General features: G+C 30.4%; 2 protein-coding genes across 2 annotated transcripts in view; one reads left to right on the top strand and one right to left on the bottom strand.

The window, feature by feature from the left end:
- LOC145260497 (ergosterol biosynthetic protein 28 homolog) overlaps positions 1-22,760 on the bottom strand; it is a 56,793-nt gene that overhangs the window by 16,799 nt on the left and 17,234 nt on the right. The gene's annotated exons all lie outside the window — the stretch shown is intronic.
- Positions 16,988-19,138, top strand: LOC145260496 (uncharacterized). Its single transcript, XM_080118606.1, has one exon. It carries the CDS (start codon positions 17,130-17,132, stop codon positions 18,591-18,593), a length of 1,464 nt encoding a protein of 487 aa, XP_079974732.1. The 5' UTR covers positions 16,988-17,129; the 3' UTR covers positions 18,594-19,138.

The following is a 22,760-nucleotide window of genomic DNA, read 5'->3' as shown; positions in this document are numbered from 1 at the left end:
CCCCTTTTCTTTTCTCTTTCTCCCCCTTTTAGTCGATCTTCTTCCTTTTCAATTTATTTTTCTTACTTTTAGTCGATCCTGTTGCTTTTTACATTATAGTCGATCTTTTTTTATAAGGTTAAAAAAAAAAAAATGCCCCACTTCACTTTTAAACTATTACAATTCTGTTGTACTTCGAATTTACTAATATATATATATATATATATATATATATATATATATATATATATATATATATATATATATATATATATATATTCTAGCAAAAGTACCCGTCCATGACTGGGTTCAAAAACAGCCTACAGAAAATGGACTGATTTATGAAAGTATGATAGGTTATGAGAAGGAAGGGTTGTAAAGAGATAGCTTCGAATTTGGGGGTATCAAAACTAAAGCAAAATATGATGAAAGTAAAAATAAAATAGATAAACCCCATAATTTATTATACCATACCTGTTCACACTGAAACACTTATCACAATATTCTGTGGATCTATATTAAAAAACCTTGTTAAACTTTGTGACATATTTACATTCTATGAAGGTCAGACGCGAACGAACACCCCATAATTTTATTATACCATATTTCTTCAAACTGAAACATAATTATCAAAGTATACTTACGCAGATAGATATGAAAAGTCTTTATTAAAGTTTGTGCCTATTTCCATTCTGTAGAGGCCAGGTGCGAACGCAGACCCCACAATTTTATTATACCATCCCTATTTAAGTTAAAACATACTTATCAAAGTATTATTACGTACATCTATATCAAAAACACTTGTAAACGTTTTTTTTTAATTTTTTATTTCCATACTTTGTGGACCAGGCGCGTACGCAGACCCCACAATTTTAATGAATCATCATTATGCCAGATCAAACATACCCATTTCTGTGTCTCGATACATCTTCTATCATTATATGTGATCAGTTTTCTATAATAGTCAACCATATAGGAGTCTATTCGTGACCAGACACACACACAGACGTTCAGCTTTATATTATATATATATATTCTTTTTTATTTTGGAGCCACCACTTATCAAGACCCAAAGCCCACTTGAGAATAAGAGCTAATGCATGTGATGTGGTAGCGTAGTAATAGTTAATAGTGTAAATTGAGTATAAATTTGATTATTTATGAGGATGGCTCAACAAGAACTTGTTTACATTGGATTTGGAGGCTACTAGGTTGTATTCAACCAGGAAGCAGGACGGCAGAACTGTGTTCCACAGGCGGGCAGTTCTGGGAAAGAAGCTTTGTTCATGGTCTGTGCATTTAGATTCAGGCACATAGAGAGTGAAGGAAATTGCTTATAATGGTTGTAGTTAGTTGTGTGTTTTTGTGAAAGTTTGGCAGAGGGGAACCATAGATAAGGGTTCAGTTGAGCACTTTCCATGAAAATAATGATAGAGCAGAGACAGGCTCACAACGTCTCTTCTGTGGGAAAGAGGTTGCAGGGAAGAAAAACGGCCATCAACATTTGAAGCTGGATAGGGCACCCTGATTAGCTCCTGCCCAGAATTGGCAACAGTACTCCATTTTAGAGCATACCTGGATCTTATAGAGGTAGAGGATTGTATCAGCAGTGAGATACCTGCTGGAGCGGTAGAGTGATCCAACCATTTTTACAGCGATCTTGGCAACAGTTTAAGCAGTGTCTCTTCTTTCATCACCAACATTTGGATTTTTGTTTTGCCCTCAGTTGAAACGAATGCCTCTCTCTTTCAGAAAAGCCTCTTGTTTTAATAAGCTTCAAGAACTGGCTTTTAGCCCAGATCTAAAATGGAAGATTCTATATTATATTTCACTTTGTCTGTCTGTGTGTTCCACTTTTTCTCAGAAACTACTTGGATGATCTGGGTGAAATTTTGTATGGACCTTTATTATGATAAAGTGCAATGAACTAAGTATTATGGTAAAGCAGAAAGCTAAACAGGCCTTCAGCCAATGTTCATTTCTGCACCTGCGTATTCACTTAGCAAGTCAACTTTTTGATTGACATCGCTAAATTTGAACTCTTTTCACTTCCTTTATAGCGCAGCGGTAAGATATCACGTTTCTTTCACTTTCTTTTTCACCTTTGTGTCACAGGTTAGTTACGAGTTTGAGCCTGCTTGTCTGCCTACTAACACTACTTTTTTTGTGTTTAATACACACCTCCAAACACCAGGACAATGCTGGGTGCCCCCGTTAGTCTATAATATAAATCTCACCTGTATGCTTAAATTTATGTTTTTTTTTTATTTTTCTTCCTTTGAAGATTGTAATGCCGGGTATGGGGCAGCCAAACCAGCTGCCAACATTGCCCCGCTTTTTTATTGAAACCAACCGAGAGCTCTTTTTAGCATCCTCGCTGTTCCCTTAAGTGCAATTGTCTGAATCTCTTTTGCACTTGGTTCACCAGGAATATTAGTTAGGTAGGACTTCAGGTATGTATGTATGTTTGTGTGTCTTGCAAAAACTTTTGACAGAAGCGACGGATCCTGACAACATCAGTATCATTTTGAAGCTCAATGTCTCGGACGACAAATATCACAAAATTGGCCAAAAACGTTAATTCCTTCACCCTAAACTCGGCCGTTTTGTACAAGGAGGGGTCGATTTATTTTTGCTGACATTTTAACAAATCATTGTCACCGTCGGAGTGACTTTGGTTAATTTGAACGCTTTTGACTTTCGGTCGTGTCATGGAGACATCAGATTTTCTTTCACTTTCTTTTCGCGTCACGGGTTTGAGCCTGCCTGTCTACTACCCATTTGTTTTTTTTTTAAAACATCTCTCTCCACCCTGGCTGCCTACTGTTGTTTTGATTCCCTCCCCATGCTACGACTATTTTTTTTAACACCTCTCCACATTCACAGGTTCAAGCCTGCCTGCCTACTACCACTTTTTTTTTTTCAACACACACCTCCAAATATCCAGGCAATGCTGGGCACCCAGGCTAGTTGATTATGAAAATGTAGATAAGTAAAACAGATACTGCACTAAACGATTGATAATTGATTTGTAGACATTTTTGGTGGCATCTATCTTCTCTAAAATTAAAAATTTTTAGATTTAAAAAAAGTTGGTACTTCTCCCGAATTTGAAACAAACTGTTTTTTTTTTTTTTTGTATCATTCAAACTACTTCTCTCATAAGTTTTATTTTCACAACATTTCGGTCGATGTAACCTTCAATCTTCTTGGGAACTCGGGAATCTTTCTGTCGAACTTAGGAATTTGCATAAAATTACAAATGGAACCCTTTATTTAATCCACGCAGGTAGCATACCATCCTTCCGTCAGTCATGACTAGGTAGATGACCTAAATAATTTACAATTGTATTGCAATTGTATTACCTGCTCTGAATATAGAACCTTCAATCTCCAGAAGAGTGTAACTTACAACTGAATTTATGATGTACTTTCTCTGTTACACCACAGGTCCTTCTTACAAATACAACTGCAAATTTCTTAGGATTTCTACCCAGTCATGGCTGACAGAACGAGAGCATGCTACTCCCATTGATTAAATATAAATTCCATGCAGACTCCCGAGTTTAATGGAAAGATTCCTGAGTTCGACAAGATACACCTGAAGAAGGTCAGAAGTTACATCGACGAAACATTGTGAAAATAACACTCAAGATGAGAACGATAGTCGAAAGAATCCAAATAATACGAATTATCAATCCCTATCTAAAAAATTCAGAAACTATTATTAACTCTACTTTAACCGTAACTTGTTTTAAAAAAAAACACACAAAAACAAAAAAAAGCAGAAAACAAAGAATAAGTCAACAGTGAAGCAAGAGGCAAACGTTACTTGAGAAGTTAAAAATCTTAAAAAGTCAGAAAAAAGTTGTTGCGTCACAATTTTTTTTAAACAAAATCAAATTTGAAGCAAGACACAAAAACTATTAAAACATATTTTACATAAACACAAGTCATGTGACACATTTGTGACCATATGATACCTATGTTTCTACATAGAGCACCACCACCGAGAGAGTAGGCCAGTGAACCTGACAGCATGAAGCCACTTCCTGATTAACTTGTAGGTATAGAAAGTTTCCGGTATTCAAGCACGTGGTCATGCTAACAGGCATAAAAAATATGGCTACCGATTGTCCATGTATGTTCTAAAGAGAAGGAACTATTCTCCATTTGGATAATAATTATTATAATTGCACATTGGGATAATTTTAATCTAGCAAAATATAGTAAGTGAACTCGTTTTTGAACTTTGTTTTCTGTCGGAGAAGGTTGAATATTTCATTTTATGTATTTTTTTTTTTTACTGCAAAACAAACAATTTTTATATAATATTTTTCAGTCCGTTCTTTTAATAATAAATAAAACTTTTCACTGAGCATTTCCAAATATTTTAAAGTTAGCATTTTTCACGGCAGTTTTTTTTTTTTTTTTTTTTTTTAATGATCGGTGAATTTTAAATATTTTAGCACCGGGCGTAATTTATTTCTTTGAAATATATTTAAAACTTCAAGTTTTTGTTCTTTATAACATTTTAACTGTAAATAATTTACATGACGGGTTTGTTTTACTATACGCATAGATTTGAAAAAGTTGTCACAAAACAAATATATAACAAATAAATGTTATCAAAGTCAAGATAAGTTACTTTTCTACCAAACTGGATAAATTTTTAGTATTTTTATTTAATGTAAAGTGTTTATTTGGCTTGAAAAACATACAGTGTTTACCGATGCATTTGAAAAATGCAAATGGCGGCATGCTTGCTGTTGCATACGGTAAGTTTGGGAAAATGAGTTTAAACAAAAAAATTATACAAAATACTGCTAGAAACTCGTTCAATATATGTTACCATGACATAGGCAGACATATATTCGGTGGATTTTTAACAGTATTTTGTATAATTTGTTTGTTTGAACTCATTTTACCAAACTAACCGAGTTCAATAGTGAACATGCCTATATTTTTCTTTTAAAAATATATTGATAAACATTGTATGATTTTAGAAGCGATTACACGTTTTAAAGTGAGTAAAACCTCTAAAAACCTTTCCAGATAGGCAGAAGAGTAACTTATCTTGCCTTTGATAACATTTATTTGGTATATATTTGATTTTCGACCACTTTTTTCGAATCTATGTGTATAGTAATACAAACCCCTTAAAACATATCCAGTTAGGTATAGAAAAGTAACTTATCTTGCCTTTGATAACATTTATTTGTTATATATGTTTTTTGACAACTTTTTCGAATCTGTGGATAGTAAAACAAACTAAAAATTCAATTTTACTTAGAAATAATATTTAAAATACATGTGCGTACACTGCACAAGCACCCTTATTATTATCATAATAATAATAGTAATAATAATAAAAATCTGGTGTAGATGACATAGACTGGCACCACACCAACTAGTTGTGGAGGGTCAGGGAGGATGGAAAGACTGAGGTGGGAGAGTACTAACCAAATCTCCACTGGAAGTGTGCAGTTCAAATCTGGTACCTTGGGGAGGCATTTTGTCACCCAAATCCCAGGAAACACAAATGGCCGATGCCAACGAGAAATCAGTGACAACGGCTGTTGCGATAACATGCAATCATCTGCACAAATGGTCAAGAGGTGGAGAACACTGGAAATCTGAGAAGACTTGTTGTCACTTAGTCTCCAGGGAACACCACAGGTTACTGCCAGTGAGCGATCACTGATGGTGGCCTGTGAGACAACTAATATGCTACACATTTTGATGATAAACATGGGGAAAAAATGAACATAGAAGAACAGAAAACCAAAACTTTAAATATAATTTCTGTATTTAAAGTAATAGTTATTTAAATATTTCAACATATAATTTTGTGGGCAAAATCCAGCTTCCCAATAAAGGGCACTCTGGATAGGAACAAAAATAATCTTAGTCATGAAAGATTTCTCCTCCATCAACCGAGGACAGAAAAGGTAAAGTGTAGCATCAAAACAGATACTACACTGTGATCTTGTTCCAAAGGCCAAAAAATATTTGTGTTTAATGTTTCTTTAATTGTTTGTTCCCTAAATTCATAATTCAGTTTTATCAGTATTAAATTGTATATCGCTATAAAATTACTTCATTTTACATAGATAATATTTATATTTTATATTGAATAAAGTTCAGTTTCAGTATTAATCGAACTGTGTTCCTTTTTCTTTTTAAAAATGTTTTATTGCTCTTTTTCAAATGGCCCTCATATAGCATTGACAGTCTGACAAATCTTGCCTACATTGCCTGCAGGCATTTTTCAGTTAACAGGCCTTCTTCTTACTCTCGGTGGCCGAGAGCCTCTATGTATCAACATAACCTTTTCGTTTTGTTTGCTATTTTACAAAATACCCTAATAACTAAAATAATGATAAAAAAAAAGTCGAAAATGTAATTTTTCGATCGCCTGTTAGTTTTATTCTTGTTTATTTTTTTTAATTTTTGTTAAACATATGACATCGAACCTTTTCGCCCCACCCCCACGTTGTTATTGTACTATTGCAACGATGCAACGTGTTCATTTTTTTTTTTTTTGGGGGGGGGGGGTATTTTCGTTTCGTCGGAATTAATAAAAAAAAATGGGTGCTAGTGCACTTGCACTTATGATCCGCGCGTATTTCTAAGTTTAATTAAAGTTTAATGTTTTTTTTTTATTCAATTGTAAGGTTAAAGTAGAGAGGTACAAAACACCCTCCCCATGTTAAGAATGTCTTAACCTTACAATTGAATAAAAATAACATTAAACTTTAATTAAACTTAGAAATACGATTTAAACTATAGCGCGTATCATAAGTGCACTAGCACCCATTTTTTTTATTAATAAATGTTTAGTAATTATTTTTCTTTTAATATTCATAAACAGTAAAAACGTCGTTATTTAAAAATAAAATGCTATTTAAAAAAAAAAAAAAAGAAAAGGTCGATAAAAGTGATAAAAAACAAAGGCGATAAATGTCCTTATGCGTAGGGAGAAGTCAGTATTTTTTTTATGGTGTTCGGCAGGGAACTCAAATCGCGACCAGTACCAAATCTTTTTATAATTTTTATTTTTATTAAATAAAAACGCACTCAGAAAGACACCCATCTATTTAAATATCTTTTATCAAAAAAAAAAAAAAAAAAAAAATCTTGCTCGCGAATATTCGTCAAAAGTTTATATTTAAAAATATTATTTTAAAAATATATTAATTGTCGCTGAAATGTTTTAAAGAATAATTAAATAAATATTGAATTGTCTTAAAAACGCATACAGACCCCCCCCCTTCGTCCCCCCAAAAAAACACACGGTACAATCTTGATCGAAAAAATCCGACACAGAAAGACAAAGACACCCATTTATTTAAATATCTTTTATTTATTAAATACGTTCGTTTTGTTACTTACTTAAAAAAAATTTTTGTAAATATATATTTTTTCATTTAAATCTTCAAAAGTTTTGTAAATATATTTAAAAAAAAAAAAAAAAAAAAAACGTTGGCGAATATTCGAGCATGTTTGCTATTTGACGTGTTTACAAACACCCGACGCCATGTGCTTGTGCCAATGTCAAGGTCGAATCAGCGGTGTTAGTTGAATTGTGCGCTTGTAACCGCCAGGCGGCGTCGTCTGCTACAGGGTATCTATTCTTTACTTTAATAAAGTACTACCTATTTTTTTTTTTTTGTAAATTATAGGTATGGACAAAAACGGGCGGATAAAAATATAGGGGCCTAGTTTTTAAAGCCGATTTATCATAATTTTTTGTAGGTTTCCGACTACTTTTTGATTGTATTTGAAAGATTAGAGATTAAAGTTAATTTTCTAAAGGAAAAAATATTTGTGCAACGTGAAAAAAAAAAGTTTTAAAAAAATGTTTTACAGGGAGCCACCCAATTTCAGCTAAATTTTGAAGTTAAATGAATTCATTGTAAAAATACTTTGAAAGATAAATATTAGTTTTCTGGGTCTATTTCAAAGATAATTAGTGAAGTCCTAAGATATTGAAAAAAAAACCCAAAAACAAAAAAAAAAAACACTTTGTGCAAAAATAACTTAATTAGCCCTCAAAAAGCAAGTAATTCTACAGTTCGCAAAAAACGCAATAAATCTTTGTAAACACGATTATACGAAAGCCCAAAATTATAGCCAATCGAAACGCTACTAGGTGTATCAGAATCTTGGGGAATTTTTGACACCCCTACCACGAAACTGCGAATAAAATATATTAAAAAAAAAACTCGTAATTTCTCTTTTAAAAGTGGGTTGTTTATTTTCTTTATGGATTATACTTCCAAAACAAAGAATTAAAGTTGTATAAAAGTAATAGAAATATTATTTTTTATTTTTTAAAAAACAGTTTTTGCAAAGTGCCGGCCAGCGTCCATGCAGCCATTTTTTTAACGCAATGAAATCAATTGAATTTTACGAGTTAAGTATTTTTCAATTTTTAAACTTTAAAAATCTATCAAAATTTTTCTATTGATTCAATTTTTACGATCTTTTCAGGGTCAATGTGAAATTTTAAGTTCTTTCCAATAAACCGAATATTATATTTTAAAGAAACGTTTTTTCTTATAGTCCACCCATTTTGAAATGTCTATTAAAACTTTAATAATTAATTTATGTACCAAAGTTTTATATATCACAAATTGAAGATAAAAGATCAATACATAATATATTCAAATTTAAAAGAAAAAAAGAAGCGTTTTTTTAGAAATTTACATGTAAAATCCGAAGTTTCAAACCTTTTTTTTTAAACCACGTTGTTTTTTTTTTTGTTTTGTTTTTTTTATGAAACCTTCTTATATTGTACAGAAAGTTTCGTTTTATTACGAAAATTTTTCTATTTCATTCAATGTCTTTTTGGTTTTTTTTTTTTTAGATATTAAAAAAAAAAAAAAAAATCACCCCACAAAGTGGAAATTAAATATGTTAAATCAAAAACTCGTTTATTTTTTGAGAAAAGAAAAAAAAAATTCTTTAACTGTTTTTTTTTTTTTTTTTTTTTCAAGGCAAAAAATTGTTACGTTCACGAGTTAGTATCAAAGTGAAGACGACACAGCTTTATTGAGCGGCCATGTTACAAGAACTAGTACTCCTCCTTTTTTTAGGAGAGTTCTATAGAAACGGGAGAGAGAGCAAGTGAAGGCAGTGGTGGGCTGGTGGGGGGTTAGCTATACGCAACAAAAATTATAAATAAAATGTGACTAGTTTTCAGGTATGGAGGCACAAATTTCTTTACGCGCAAAGGAAGACGGCTAACGCGAACGTGTGGTTTTTACTTCCTTCTGTCCACCTGTACTTCCAAACAATTAAAAATAAAATAAAATATAAAAAAAAAGTATTTCCGGTTTTAAATAAAAACGTAAAATGTTTGCATGATGGCGGGTTTTTCAAATAGGCGTTTAAAAAGTTCTTTTATTAAAAAAAAAAAATGAATTTTAAAATATAAATATGGATAAATTCTTAACAATGAAGAATGCAACTACACATTGATTAGTAATTTTTAAAGATAAGTGGGTTTTTTTTTATTCATATCGTTTTTTTTTTTATAATCGACCTAAGTTAAATTTCGTTTATTTTCTTCAAACCCTTTAAAGAAAACCGATTAAAAAAACAACAAAACCTGTTATTTTTTTTTATTATTAAACTTGGTCCTTGCTACTTTAATTTAAAAAAAAAAGGGTTTGAATTACATTTTTCGAGTAGTTATAAGCTTGGAAAGACAGGGGGTCGAATTATTCAATATTTTTTCACGCATTCGTAAGATCAACTATCAAAACGCTGTTTCAAAATGAAGTCATGATAGTAAAAGGAGGTAGGGGTGTCAGATTTCTTTTTTCCTCCAGACGTGCATCCGTACATACCTATTCTGAATGTTTGTATCAATTTTTATCATTTTTTAATTTAATTATTTTTATGTTCTTGGTTTTAAATAATTTTTTAAAAATTATTTTTCGAGATTATATTAAAAATATGTTACTCCGAAAGTTTCACATTCTTGCGAGCAAGAAAATTATTAAAATATTGCATATAAAAATTATGCAAAATCTGTAATTTAAAAAAAAACGTAGAAATATTTTTGCTATTATAATATTTTGTGTGTGCGAAAATATCAAATAAGCAATGCTTAATTCAATGGTAATATCTATAGTTCGATAAATTCATTTTTCTTCGAGTTATATCGAATTCATTAATAGGACTTTGGGTTTTTTTTCGTAATATTCCTGTGGGTTTTTTTTTATTGTTACAAAATCCGATGCTTTATTTATATATATATAAAAAAAATAAATAATTTTTTTTTTTTTTTTTTTTTTTTTTTGCTACTGAAAACCATAACATTAGTAAAGGTATTTTCATTAAAATTGGGTTATTTCCTGATTTTGGGTGAATTTTTAAATGAAGGGAGAGGTCAAAGTTCATACATTTGGAGCATCGGCATTCATTTTTCCCGTACCTATTTGTAAAATAAAAACGGTAAAAAAAAAAAAAAAACTGAAACAATAACAAACAAAAAAACAACAACTAATGTTTGTATTTTTTAAATAAAGAAATCAATAATCATTTCATAAATATATTTTTATAATACTAAAAACAAATTTCAAAACAGTGAAAAAAAAACCACTTAAACTGTTAATTTTTTATTATTATTACTTATTTTTGTAAAATATTTTTTTCTAAATAAAAATTTGATCAACACATTTCTATTGTTACTTTTTTTTTTTTTTTTTTTAACTAAAACAATATGTAACCCGGTCTCGTCGTGCTCCAATAGCGGAACATTTTAAGGCCGATGTGAGATTTTCAATTTACACCGGTTTTTTATTCACGCCGGGACGTTTCTTCCGTTACGCCACATTTATTAATAGTGCTTAGGTATTCAAAGTACACCGAAGACTATGAGTTTTTTTTTTTTGTTTTTTTTTTTAATATTTGGTATTGAATTGCTGATTTTATATTGAATTATCTCTCTTGCTAATTCTCCATTTTTCTCTAATGAACGAATTTATGTCCGAAAGAAATTTAGTTCCCTTTTGCAAAGGAAACAAATAAGATAACCGAAATCCATACAGGTAAGTCCAATCATTAACGAAATTGTTTTCACTGATTGAATTTTAAGTTCGATTATAAAACATCTATCATGTATGGCAACAAAGTAATTAAAAATGTAATGAATGATTTTTGTAATAAGACTTTTTAAAAAAGTTTGTTAACTATTGTTGTGCACCTTCATCGCGTCCCTTATAAATGTTTAAATGTTATGAATCCAAAAGAAATTAAAATAATTCAATTTAATTCGTTTTTATTGTGACATATTCGAATTTTCTCAATTAAGTTCAACTGATTAATAATTGAAGTTCGAGTTAGAAAAACAAACAAAAACTGTTAGGTCTTTGAACAGTATAGTTAACAAATGTAAAAAAAAATGCAATAAAACTTTATTTCAACTTTGTTAATTGTTCTTATTTTACGATTAAATGTTATATTCGAATAAAAAAAAACTCTTCGTTTTAAAATATTTACTCTTGATACAATCGAAAAAGAATTTGATGCTTGTGCAGATTAGTGATGCTGATGCTGCTTTCAACCAACACACTTCAGGTGAAAACATTATTACGTACATACATGTCATCATGTCGAAGTTAGCATGAATTCCAAAACTTATAAAAAGATTATTTCTTGACATTAGAAAAATTCAATATATTTTTGTAAAAGCTATAAAAATTTCTAGGTCTGAGGTGTCCAATGTCGTATACGTTGTCATCTGCATATTTTTTTGCACAAAAACTTTGATTTATTAGCTTAGATATATATGTTCTCTAGGTGTATCAGAATTTTGAGGGAATTTTTGACACCCCTCACACAAAACTGCGAATAAAGTATTAAAAAAAAAAAAACTCGCACTTTCTCTTTTTTTTTCTATTAAATATACTTCCAAAATAAACCATTAAAGTTGTTTAAAAAATAATAGAAATATTATTTTTTATTTAAAAAAAACAAACAAACAAAACAGTGTCTACAAAGTTCCGGCACGTCTTCATGCAGCCATTTTTATTTTTATACGTAATGAAATAAGTTTGTCAGAAACTGACCTTACGAATGCGTGAAATATATTGAATAATTCGACCCCCTGTCTTTCCAAACTTATAACTACTCGAAAAATGTAATTCAAACCCTATTTTTCTTTCAATTAAAAGTTTTTCATTAAAAAAACAAACAAAAAAAAAACAATATGGTTTTTAAAAATAAAGGTTTTAAACTTCGAACTTTACAGGTAGCTTACTAAAAAACACCTTTTTTGTTTGTTTTAAATTTGAATATATTATTTATTGATCTTTTATCTTCAATTTGTGACAAATAAAACTTTGGTGAGTAAAGTAATTATCTACTTTTTAATAGATTTTTCAAAATGGGGGAGGTGTGAATTAAAAAAAAAATGTTTGTCTAACTGTTGTCTAACTGTTTTTAATTCACCCCCACCCCACCCATTTTTAAATGTCTATTTAAATTTAAATAATTAATTTATGTACCAAAGTTTTATATATCACAAATTGAAGATAAAAGATCAATAAATAATATATTGTAATTTAAAACAAAAAAAAAAAATAATTTTTTGGAAATTTACCTGTAAAGTGCAAAGTGTAAAACGATTTTTTTTAAAACCCATGTTGAATTTTTTTTTTTTAAGTGGAAGTTTATGTTATGCTTAGAATATCAAGTAAATATGGGATGCTTACAACAATTTTTTCTATTTCATAAAATGTTTTCTTTTTTTTAGATATAAAAAAAACAAAAAATTCAGTCGATAAAGAAGTATTAAAATATATCAATCAAAAACTCGTGTATTTCATTAAGAGAATAAAAAAAATTGGTCAACATTTTTTTTTTTTTGTTTAACAATAAAAACTTATAAGTGAATAATTTCCGTTTTTTTAAGTACGGAGGACCGAAATACTAAATTTGGTTTACAGTACACATAAAAAAAAACATATAATTTATGTCCCTTCTATGCGCCGCATTATAAAGACTTGTCTCCCTTTATTCGAACAGTTTTAAAAAAATGAGTTCACGTTTGTTTTTAATCCTTGTTTAAAAAAGTATTTTATTTAAGAAGGACATGGAATATAAGATGGATAAATTCTTAACAATGAACGATTGAACTACTCATCGAATACTAGTTTTTATAGGTAAAGACTTTTTGGAATTTATATATATTTTTTATACTTGAAGGAAGTATAATTTCGTTGGGTTTTTTAAAAATCTTTTTTAAGAAAAACCGATTTAAAAAGACAAATGTTGCATAATTTGCTATTAAACCTGCTATTTAAAAAAACTTTGGTCTTTGCCCTTTTAATTAAAAAATTAGGGTTTGAATTACATTTTTCAAGAATTTATAAGCTTCGAAAGACAGTAAGTCGAAAATATCCCATTGTTTACTGCAAATTTTTACTGACGATTTCTGACACTGCTATATGTTCTCATATATGTAATATTAATCTTAAATCATATGTTCTAATCAGATACATAATTTTCATGATGCATTACAATCGAACATCAGAATTGTTTTATCAGATACAACATAAATCATTTCAATTCTGTCAAAAAATGTGCTTCTGCTTTTGACTAATAGTTATGTAAATCCAACTAATTATATTACATATAAATATTTATCCTACATAACGTGTCAGCTGCATTCATTTTTATTCTGGACTGTTATCTTTATCATTATATTTGTTGTTTCACAACGTTTTGGCCAAATCTCCCTCTGGCTTTCTGTTACATTATGTTAACCCGCATGGTACCCATGTAAACGGGTGTATACGTTTTGTGTTATTTTGTGGGATGTATATATACACGTTTTATGTTCCATGATCGTCTAAATTTATATGCATATGTGTGAGTGTCATGTCCAACATATCTTGTATTCACTGGTTTATTCATCTTCTTGGAGGCGAGCTGAAACCTGGTGGATGAAAGATTTTCACTCCAGGACGATAATTGGATTCAGTTTTTATTTAACTTTCATAATGTGCGTCTGTGTGTGGAGGGTGTCATGTCAGCTAATAAGATCCTTTCAGTAAATTATCTATTATCTAGCTTTGTTATATTTTGACAGGATGTATGAAAACATCATCATATCCATCTGTTGTCTACCTCTCCAGTTGGATAGATAGCTAGATTGATAGATAAATAGCTACAAATTAAGATAACTTATTCTGTTCATAACACTTCTTCAGGTGATTAACCGCAATGCGATAGGAATGCTGAGTACCTGTATCCCCATTAATAACTGCTCTTTATAGTTATTGCTTCAGCCTTAGTTTTGGCCAACTAATGCTCAGGCTTACGTGGATGGAATTGAAACCGCTATCTTAAGAAAACGCTCACATGGAAATATAGAAACTCAACATCATTTATTCACAATAAGCCTCCAAGAAGGCCAGAAAATTAGTTGGTTAAAACTAAGGATAAAGATTAGTTGGTTAAAACTAAGGAAAAAGATTAGTTGGTTAAAACTAAGGGAAAATATTAGTTGGTTAAAACTAAGGAAAAATATTAGTTTGTTAAAACTAAGGAAAAAAACTAAGTAAAAAGATTAGGTGATCAAAATGTGGTAAGACAACAAGTGCAGAAGGCAGTAATTACTGGGGTACAGTTAAAAGACTCAACAATTCTATGCCGTCATGGTTAATTGGCTGAAGAAGGTCTGGGGATTCTTTGACCGAAACCTAGTAAAGCAACAACAATTGTGAGGATAACAGTCCACAAAAAGAATACACAAATTATGAATCCTCATCTCAAAGAATTGCAAAAATATATTTTTTTTTAAATATAATATCTCATGTGCTTTTCGTTTTGGAAAATACATTATCTTATATTTTTATATAAGAAAATGGTTGGTGCAAGTTAAGTTTTAATTTTACTTAATCTTATTCTGTTTAGTTTTGTATCTAGTATTGTTATAATGTTTTTTAAAATAAAGCTTTTAACGTCATAATGTTTGCATGGATGCAGGAACTCAAATGTAGGTCTTATTAACAATTTAAAATGGCCTGGTGACCATATCCTATCTAAATGAATTTCTTCATTTGAGATGATTATTTCAGATTAAAAATATAAAACAAATTTAAAACGGGTTATGTAATGTAATGGAATATGTATAAAATAAACCCATGCTAATGAATAGGATACTAACATTTAACCATGCAAGAAATTGAAGAGAAACTTTACTGAATAAAATTGAAAATTATTGCAAAAATATTGATTCACAAAAAAAGTCATGTTCTGAATATTTGGAAACATCAATTTTAAAATGTTTTTCTCTTATTTTATTAAATGTAATGGCTATTCTATTGTTAGTTAAACTCTGGATTTTTACTAACTCTTTGAGAAATTTATTTTATTCAAAGATTAATATAACACTTCAAGATTAGATCAAAAATATAATTCTTTATTGGAAAACTCAATGTTTTTCAGTCGAAATGATTAGTTTAAGCAGAATTATTGGTCAAAATAATTGAATAAATAAATATTGATCATTTGCTTTTGTTTTTGCTTTTGGTGAAATATTTTCGGAATCCAATTAATTATGTTAGACAAAAATATTCAACAAATAATCATGTCACTTGTGTCGTATTTCTTAAATAACTTTATGCAATATAATGAAAATTATTGAAAATTCTGACTAATTTGTTGGTAAATTTAACAATACCAATTATTAACTAGTTTATTTGATGATAAAAAATTAGATCCTCATTGGATAACTATTTGTACAATTTTTACTGGTACTTTCTAATGATAAAACTACTAAAAAAATCATATTTTCACAAAAACAAATTATTACATTAGAGCAAAAAACCATGTAAACTAAGAAAATTGCTATAGGTAAAATTTGATGAATTCAGAAATTAAGAAAAAACATTAAAAAAATTTTTTGACTATACAAGGAAATGTTCATATTTAAAAAATGTTGACTATACAATCAAATGTTCATGCTCTATTAACAGCACAAAGCCGTATCGTCCATCAGACAAGATGAATTCTTATCCTGAAATCGAGCAAGATGAAAACAAGAACACAATAAAAATAAACTATAAGAGATGAGAATTATTATTCTTTGCTGATTTAATTACACAATGTTTGAAAGATAAACAAAAATCTCATAGAAATCTGATGCATTCAATTTGAATTTCATGTGAAGAAGAGAATTAAGTGAACTAAAATATAGAGTTAGAAATGGTCAAGAAATTAGTCAAATAATGTTTAAAATTTAAACTTACATCTCCTGCCCATATGTCATAATTGCCTAATGACAAGAACTATTGTCAAAACAAAAATTTCTGTGAACCATGTTTTAATATAATTATTGTCTGTTTTCTATATTAATTAATTAATAAATAAATTACATTTTTTATTTATTTACAGGAAACAGCTATTGGAGAAAATAGACATTTATTAAACGGAAGTTTTCTTCTTCCAAAATGTGTTGATTCACGAAAATAAATCTTAAAGACGGACAAACTGGACGGAGAACTTATTTATGTTTGTGAAATTTGCATCTCATCATTTAAAATGTGAAATTGAAAAAATTGACTTGAAAAATAACAATATAAGTTCATCATGAAACGATGAAAACTATTATTTCATTCCTTGTATAAAAAGGTATATTCATTAGTTAGCAAAAATTCTTCTGGTTTATACATTTGAACTTTAGTTGAAAAACTAAGGAATTGAACTCTAGTATAAACCTCGGGAAGACTCACCTTGATTTTTCATAGCAAACTTTTATGGGTTCAATTCATTGAAAAATAAAATTTATAAAAATTGAAAAGCATACAAAATTAAAAGATTAAAATGTGAAATAAAAAATTGAATTGAAAAAATGCAAGTTCATCATGAAACGATAAAATCATTTCATTCCTTGCATGAAAATGTATATTCATTAGTTACCAAAAATTCTACCACTTAGTCTTTGTACTATTCAGAATGCATGCTTATTGGTTAACTCATCGAAAAATATTTCAATTCTTTACAATTTTTGTAAAATTATTTCATTAAAAACTATTTTGTACCATAATTGTATATAATATAGGAATATATGTTATTTTTAGAGAAAAATTCCCTTGATTTTTGCAAATTAACTTAAATAAAACTCCAAAATGGAGAAACCTTATTCTTGTGGAATATGTGGTAAATTATTTCAAACAAGATGGCATTTAATACAACATAGGACAACCCATTCGGAAGAGAAACCGTATTCTTGTGAAACTTGTGGTAAATCATTTAAAAGACTTAATGCGATTAAAGTACACATGGCGATCCACTCTGAGAAACCGTTTTATTGTGACATTTGTTGTAAAATGTTTAAAACAAAAGCTAAATTAAAACATCACATGCCGAGCCACACTAAAGAGAAACCTCATTCTTGTGAAGTTTGTGGTAAATCGTTTACACAAAAGAACGATTTAAAAGTCCACATCCGGTCACATACTGGAGAGAAACCATATTCTTGTGAAATGTGCGCTTCATCATTTACAACCTCATCTCACATGAATAGACATCTGAAAATGCACACGAAATCAAATACTGAAGAAAAATCGTATAATTGTGCAGTATGCAACTCTTCATTCACAAGCAGATCAGATTTACAAATGCACCGACGGATTCATGCTGTTCATAAAAACTTTTCTTGTGAAATTTGTGGTAGATCATTTACACAACAATATGAAGCAACAGTACACATGCGAACTCACACAGACAAGAAACCTTATTCTTGTGACGTTTGTAATAAATCGTTTATAAGACCATATTTGTTAAAAAGACACATACGAACACACACTGGAGAGAAACCTTATTCGTGTGATGTTTGCAGTAAATCATTTGCAAGAAAATGTCATGTAGATCGACACATGAAAATACACGCTGAAAAGAAACAATATTGTTGTGAAGTTTGTGGTAAATCAATTCCAAGAAAATGTCATATAGATCGACACATGAAAATACACGCTGGAAAGAAACAATATTCTTGTGGAGTTTGTGGTAAATTATGTGCAAGTAAATATGAAAAAATATTACACGCTCGAATTCACACAAGAGAGAAACCCTATTGTGAAATTTGTGGTAAATCCTGTGCAAGTAAATATGAGGTAAGATTACATGTCCGGACTCACACAGGAGAGAAACCATATTCCTGTGAAATATGTAGTAAATCATTTGCAAGAAAATCTGATTTAACTATACACATGCCGGTCCATGCTAGTCAAAAACCTTATCATTGTGAAATATGTAATAAAGCATTTGCGTACAAAGCTAGTTTTAAAAGTCATATTACAACACACTCTGGGGTGAAACCTTATTCTTGTGAAGTTTGTGGCAAATCGTTTACATTTGCATCTGATGTAAGAAAACACAACCGGGTTCATACAGGAGAGAAACCTTATTCTTGTGAAATTTGTGGTAAATCATTTTCAGGTACATATGGTGTGAAATCACACATGCCAACGCACACTGGAGAGAAACCATATTCTTGTGAAGTGTGTCCTTCATCATTTACAGCTTCATCAAGTTTAAAGAAACATATGCGATCCCATATTAGTGATCCATCTGACATCCAGCATGTTTAGTAAGGATAGATTTGTAATCCCATATGTTAACATACTATGGACCAAAACTTTTATGAAGACGACTGGTCTCATCAATGATAAATAATGCAGTTTCTTCTACATGGAACTAGAAAATGTAAGCATCCTGGCATACAACTGTACTGTTCTCCAAAATTGTATGATTTAAAGTCTCTATTGAAAGAATTTAATACCGAATGTTGATATTATTCACGCATTCATTTTGTATTCTTAATTGATCATACATTTCAATGTTGCTGAACTTTGAAAACGTAAGCATCCTGACAAAAAGTTGTAAAGTTCAACAATGAAAACATGCATGTCTTGCCACCAGAAAATGTATATTCAATCATGAAACTTGATTGATCACCCATCTCAATGCCACTGAACTAACAAGAATCAGTTTGTTGATGTGATCATGCTGTATAAAGAAATTTCTAGAAGAGAAAAATATCTGACGCAGAATGTTTAAGACAATGTTTTGCATGACTGAAATCTTCGTATTTGTGGAACTGAAGAATTTTCTGTATAAACTCTTCATCATTCCATCTTGCTATCCTCATGTTTTTATCTCACAACATATTTGAGCCGATATCAACTAAGGTTAATAGAAATCTGGTAAAAAGTAACTACAAAATTTTAACCGTCGAAATGTAGTTAATCATTGTCTAAGATAGATAACAAAGAAGTAAAGTTATGTATTTCCCTCTCACAGCGGTATGATGTGACACAAGGGTCGTAAAGTGAAATGTGAAAATCCAGCGCTATAGAGGAAAGTACTTTAGCTTGGAAAAACATTCTGGTTATCTACTTAAGCATTCCCCGGTAGGAACGCCCAAATCAGAGTGAATAAGATGTTGGATCTCATCAACTGCGTTGAGGTCCTCTATCACTAATGTGTTACCCACTCTCTTGCTGGATTTGAAAAAACAAAACAAGAACTCAGTATTTATGAGTATTTTATAAGCTTGATCATCTGATGGATTTGATCACTAGCTGAAAAAGTTATGATACTATGATTGAACAAGGGAGATAAGCAATTGATTAGGATGAAGTTAATAGATTCTGATAAAAGGAAACATTCAGAGGATATGTTATTAGGACGAAACAACACTACAGGAGGCATCTTGTCCGAATAGACTCTTCTATAGAAACATCCAGTGTAAGTTGCGTTTATATGCTGTAACCTTTAGAAGATAAAAATCAGTTCGTAAGAAAATTTGTGGATAGATTTTAGTCTGACAGATCGACAATCATCTAGGAGCATGAATTTTCATGCATAACATCAAAAAGAAATGAGACCATGTTCTATCATAAACATGTAGCAAAGGACATATAAAAAATAGTAGACCTTTACATCAGACATTGTCATGCCGGACACACCCGCAAGAAATGCTGTTGGTATTTATGTGAACGTACTGAATGACTATGGCTTTAATAGAGCAAAATACAAATAACACCCTTTCAGATTTAAATTATACTCATGGAAAAATCAAGTGTAAACTTCAGGGGAGTGCCGATTTCATGCCTTATATTCAACTGAAATATTAAAAGCCAGAAGACTTTGTCAAGCTAAAATTGTGTTAAATGATTTGCTGGGAAATACATTGCGACACAATCAAGTATGGAAATTACTCAAGTGAATCATCTGTAAAAAATGGGATGTCTAGTGTAACAGCAAGTTCTGGGGACATATATATGAGAGATCATTTGAATATAACTCGTACACCATTCATTATGACTATGCAATTCTTACAGCTGATTCTCTCTCCTCTGATTTTGAGCGCGTGGTACAATGGGAAAAAGTGTCTGGTTACTTTTAATGCATTTAAAACCAAGCTTCTGTCTTTACATCATTGCCGCTTTGTCCCCGTCTGGCATCAATTAAAATGAATGACTCGGCTTGGAGATGCTCCATGTTTTGACAAGCTTTTGTGCTTGACCTTTACTCCTGATCTAAAATTGAACACGTACATCAAGTCCGTTGCCAAGATCATTGATAAAATGGTGGAATCCTTCTATCGATCCAGTAGATATCTACTTGCTGATGCAATACTCTTATAAGAGCCAGGTATGTCCAAGGATAGAGTATTTTGTCACATCTGGGCAGGAGCTAGAAGAAAAACCTTATTCTGCCTTGACAGAGTTCAAAATAGACTTTGTAGCCTAGTAGGGGATGCTCTTTTCTCTTCCCTGTAACCTCTTTCTCACAGAAGAGACGTTGTGAGCTTGTCTCTACTTTATTGTTATTTTCATGGCAAGTGCTCGTCTGAGCTCTAATCTATGGTCCTCTCTCGCCAAACATTCATGAGAAACACTCTTGTTGCTGAAAACACTATCAGTAATTTCCCCCACTCTGTGTGCATAAACCTAAATGAAGATTTTTTATTTCTTAGAATTGCACACGTGTGGAACTCTCTTCCGTTTGTTTGCTTTTCAACTGACTCCAATATGGTTATCTTCAACTTCAATGTAAACAAGTTGTTGATGAGCCATCCCCTTAATCCAATTTACCAAATATACTAATAGTTACTATGATATTGTCTCATTGACTATTGTACACTCTTTTACTTTTATCGAGTGGCCTCTGTGCCTTGATAATTAGTGACTTCTTTGCAAAAATAAATGTTTTGCTTTAATTCACATTTGGTTATTCTAATCATTTCAATTTCTAAAATAAAAAAGGAACTGAAGTAATACATAAAGTTATGTCCAATCACTATCGAAATTTTTATTCCATTTTGCGATAGAATTTTAAGTTCGAGTTAAAAACGATCGTTTTTTTTTTTTTTGTAAAAATAGAAGTAAAGAAATGTAAAAGATTAAAACAAAATTGTTTACAATTTATTTATCTTTTGTAAAATTGTCAAATCAAATGACCGCTTTTACACTACCTCTTCTTTTAATGTCATACTGATAATTATTGAGTTTCTATCAGTATTTTCTTTCATTTTCGATTTTTCAGTGATTATTGAGACTTCACAGATGACCGGCTCATGTTATGTATTTTGTTCTCGTTGTAAGTCAAGCATTTGACACAATTTGTATTTCAAACTAAATAAACGTTTTAAAATGAGATAAATCACAAAAATAATTATCCAGGTAGGATATGATACAAAATGTTATGTTTTTTTTTAAAAAGAAATTAACGTGAAAAATCAGAAACATGACACTTTCTAATAGTCGAATGTTCCATATAGTTTATATTAAGTTATATTCCGGCTGATATTATAACCATTTTAATCACGAGTTATCGATGAATAGTTGAAAAGTTATGCCAGCAATCGATCTATGTTTACATTTGACAAACTTACTGACCAAAGCGTGTAACAGTATAAAAATATATTTCATACAATATTAGCGGGCATACCCGGCATTACCCGGGTGTTTGTAGGTGTATATTGAGCAAAAAGAGTGTTAGTAGGCAGGCAGGCTCGAACCCGTGACGCAAAGGTGGAAAAGAAAATGAAAGAAAACCTGACATTTTACCGCTATGCTATGACGTGACAGGAAGTGAAAAGTGTTCAAATTTAGCAATATCATAATAAGGAAAGTTCTCAAAAATAGTAACCTTGTCGAGAAGCCTGGTGAAAAAAGCCTTTCTTGGACATACAAAAATGCGTGTGCCCGTTTTGCCTTTTATATATACAGACTAGCGGGTGTGCCTGAGTGTTTGTCGGTGTGTGTGTAGGAAAATAATTGAAGGAGGAAAAGAACGTGAAAAAAGAAATTTAATTTATATCAATTTTTTGACCAAGTAAAAAATAGATACCCTGTAGAAGAAACACAGATTGACGCACATTCTAAGTGACAATGGTCATTCGACCTTAACATTGACAAAACCACATATCGCTTGTAAACACATAAGACAGCAGATGTGGTTGAACGTTCGCGAGCAAAATTTTATAAAAAGTATATTTACAAAACGTTTTAAGATTTAGAAGAAAAAATATATATTTACAAAACAGTTGTTTAATAGTAATTATTTACAAAACTTTTAAGGCTTAAAAAAACTAATTTCTATTTGCACAAAACTTTTTAATGTGAGTAACAAAACGAACGTATTTAAACAAAATATATTTACATATATGGGTGTCTTTCTGAGTGCGTGTTTTTCATATATTTACAACACTTTAATAAAACAAATAATAATAAATAAAAAGAATGAAC

The sequence above is a fragment of the Euprymna scolopes genome, chromosome 36, assembly GCF_053919585.1.
Source record: "Euprymna scolopes isolate OS-2025 chromosome 36, ASM5391958v1, whole genome shotgun sequence".
In the NCBI taxonomy this organism is placed as follows: domain Eukaryota; kingdom Metazoa; phylum Mollusca; class Cephalopoda; order Sepiida; family Sepiolidae; genus Euprymna; species Euprymna scolopes.
Note: the sequence above shows the minus strand (reverse complement) of the source record. Positions and strands in the feature narration are given on the sequence as shown.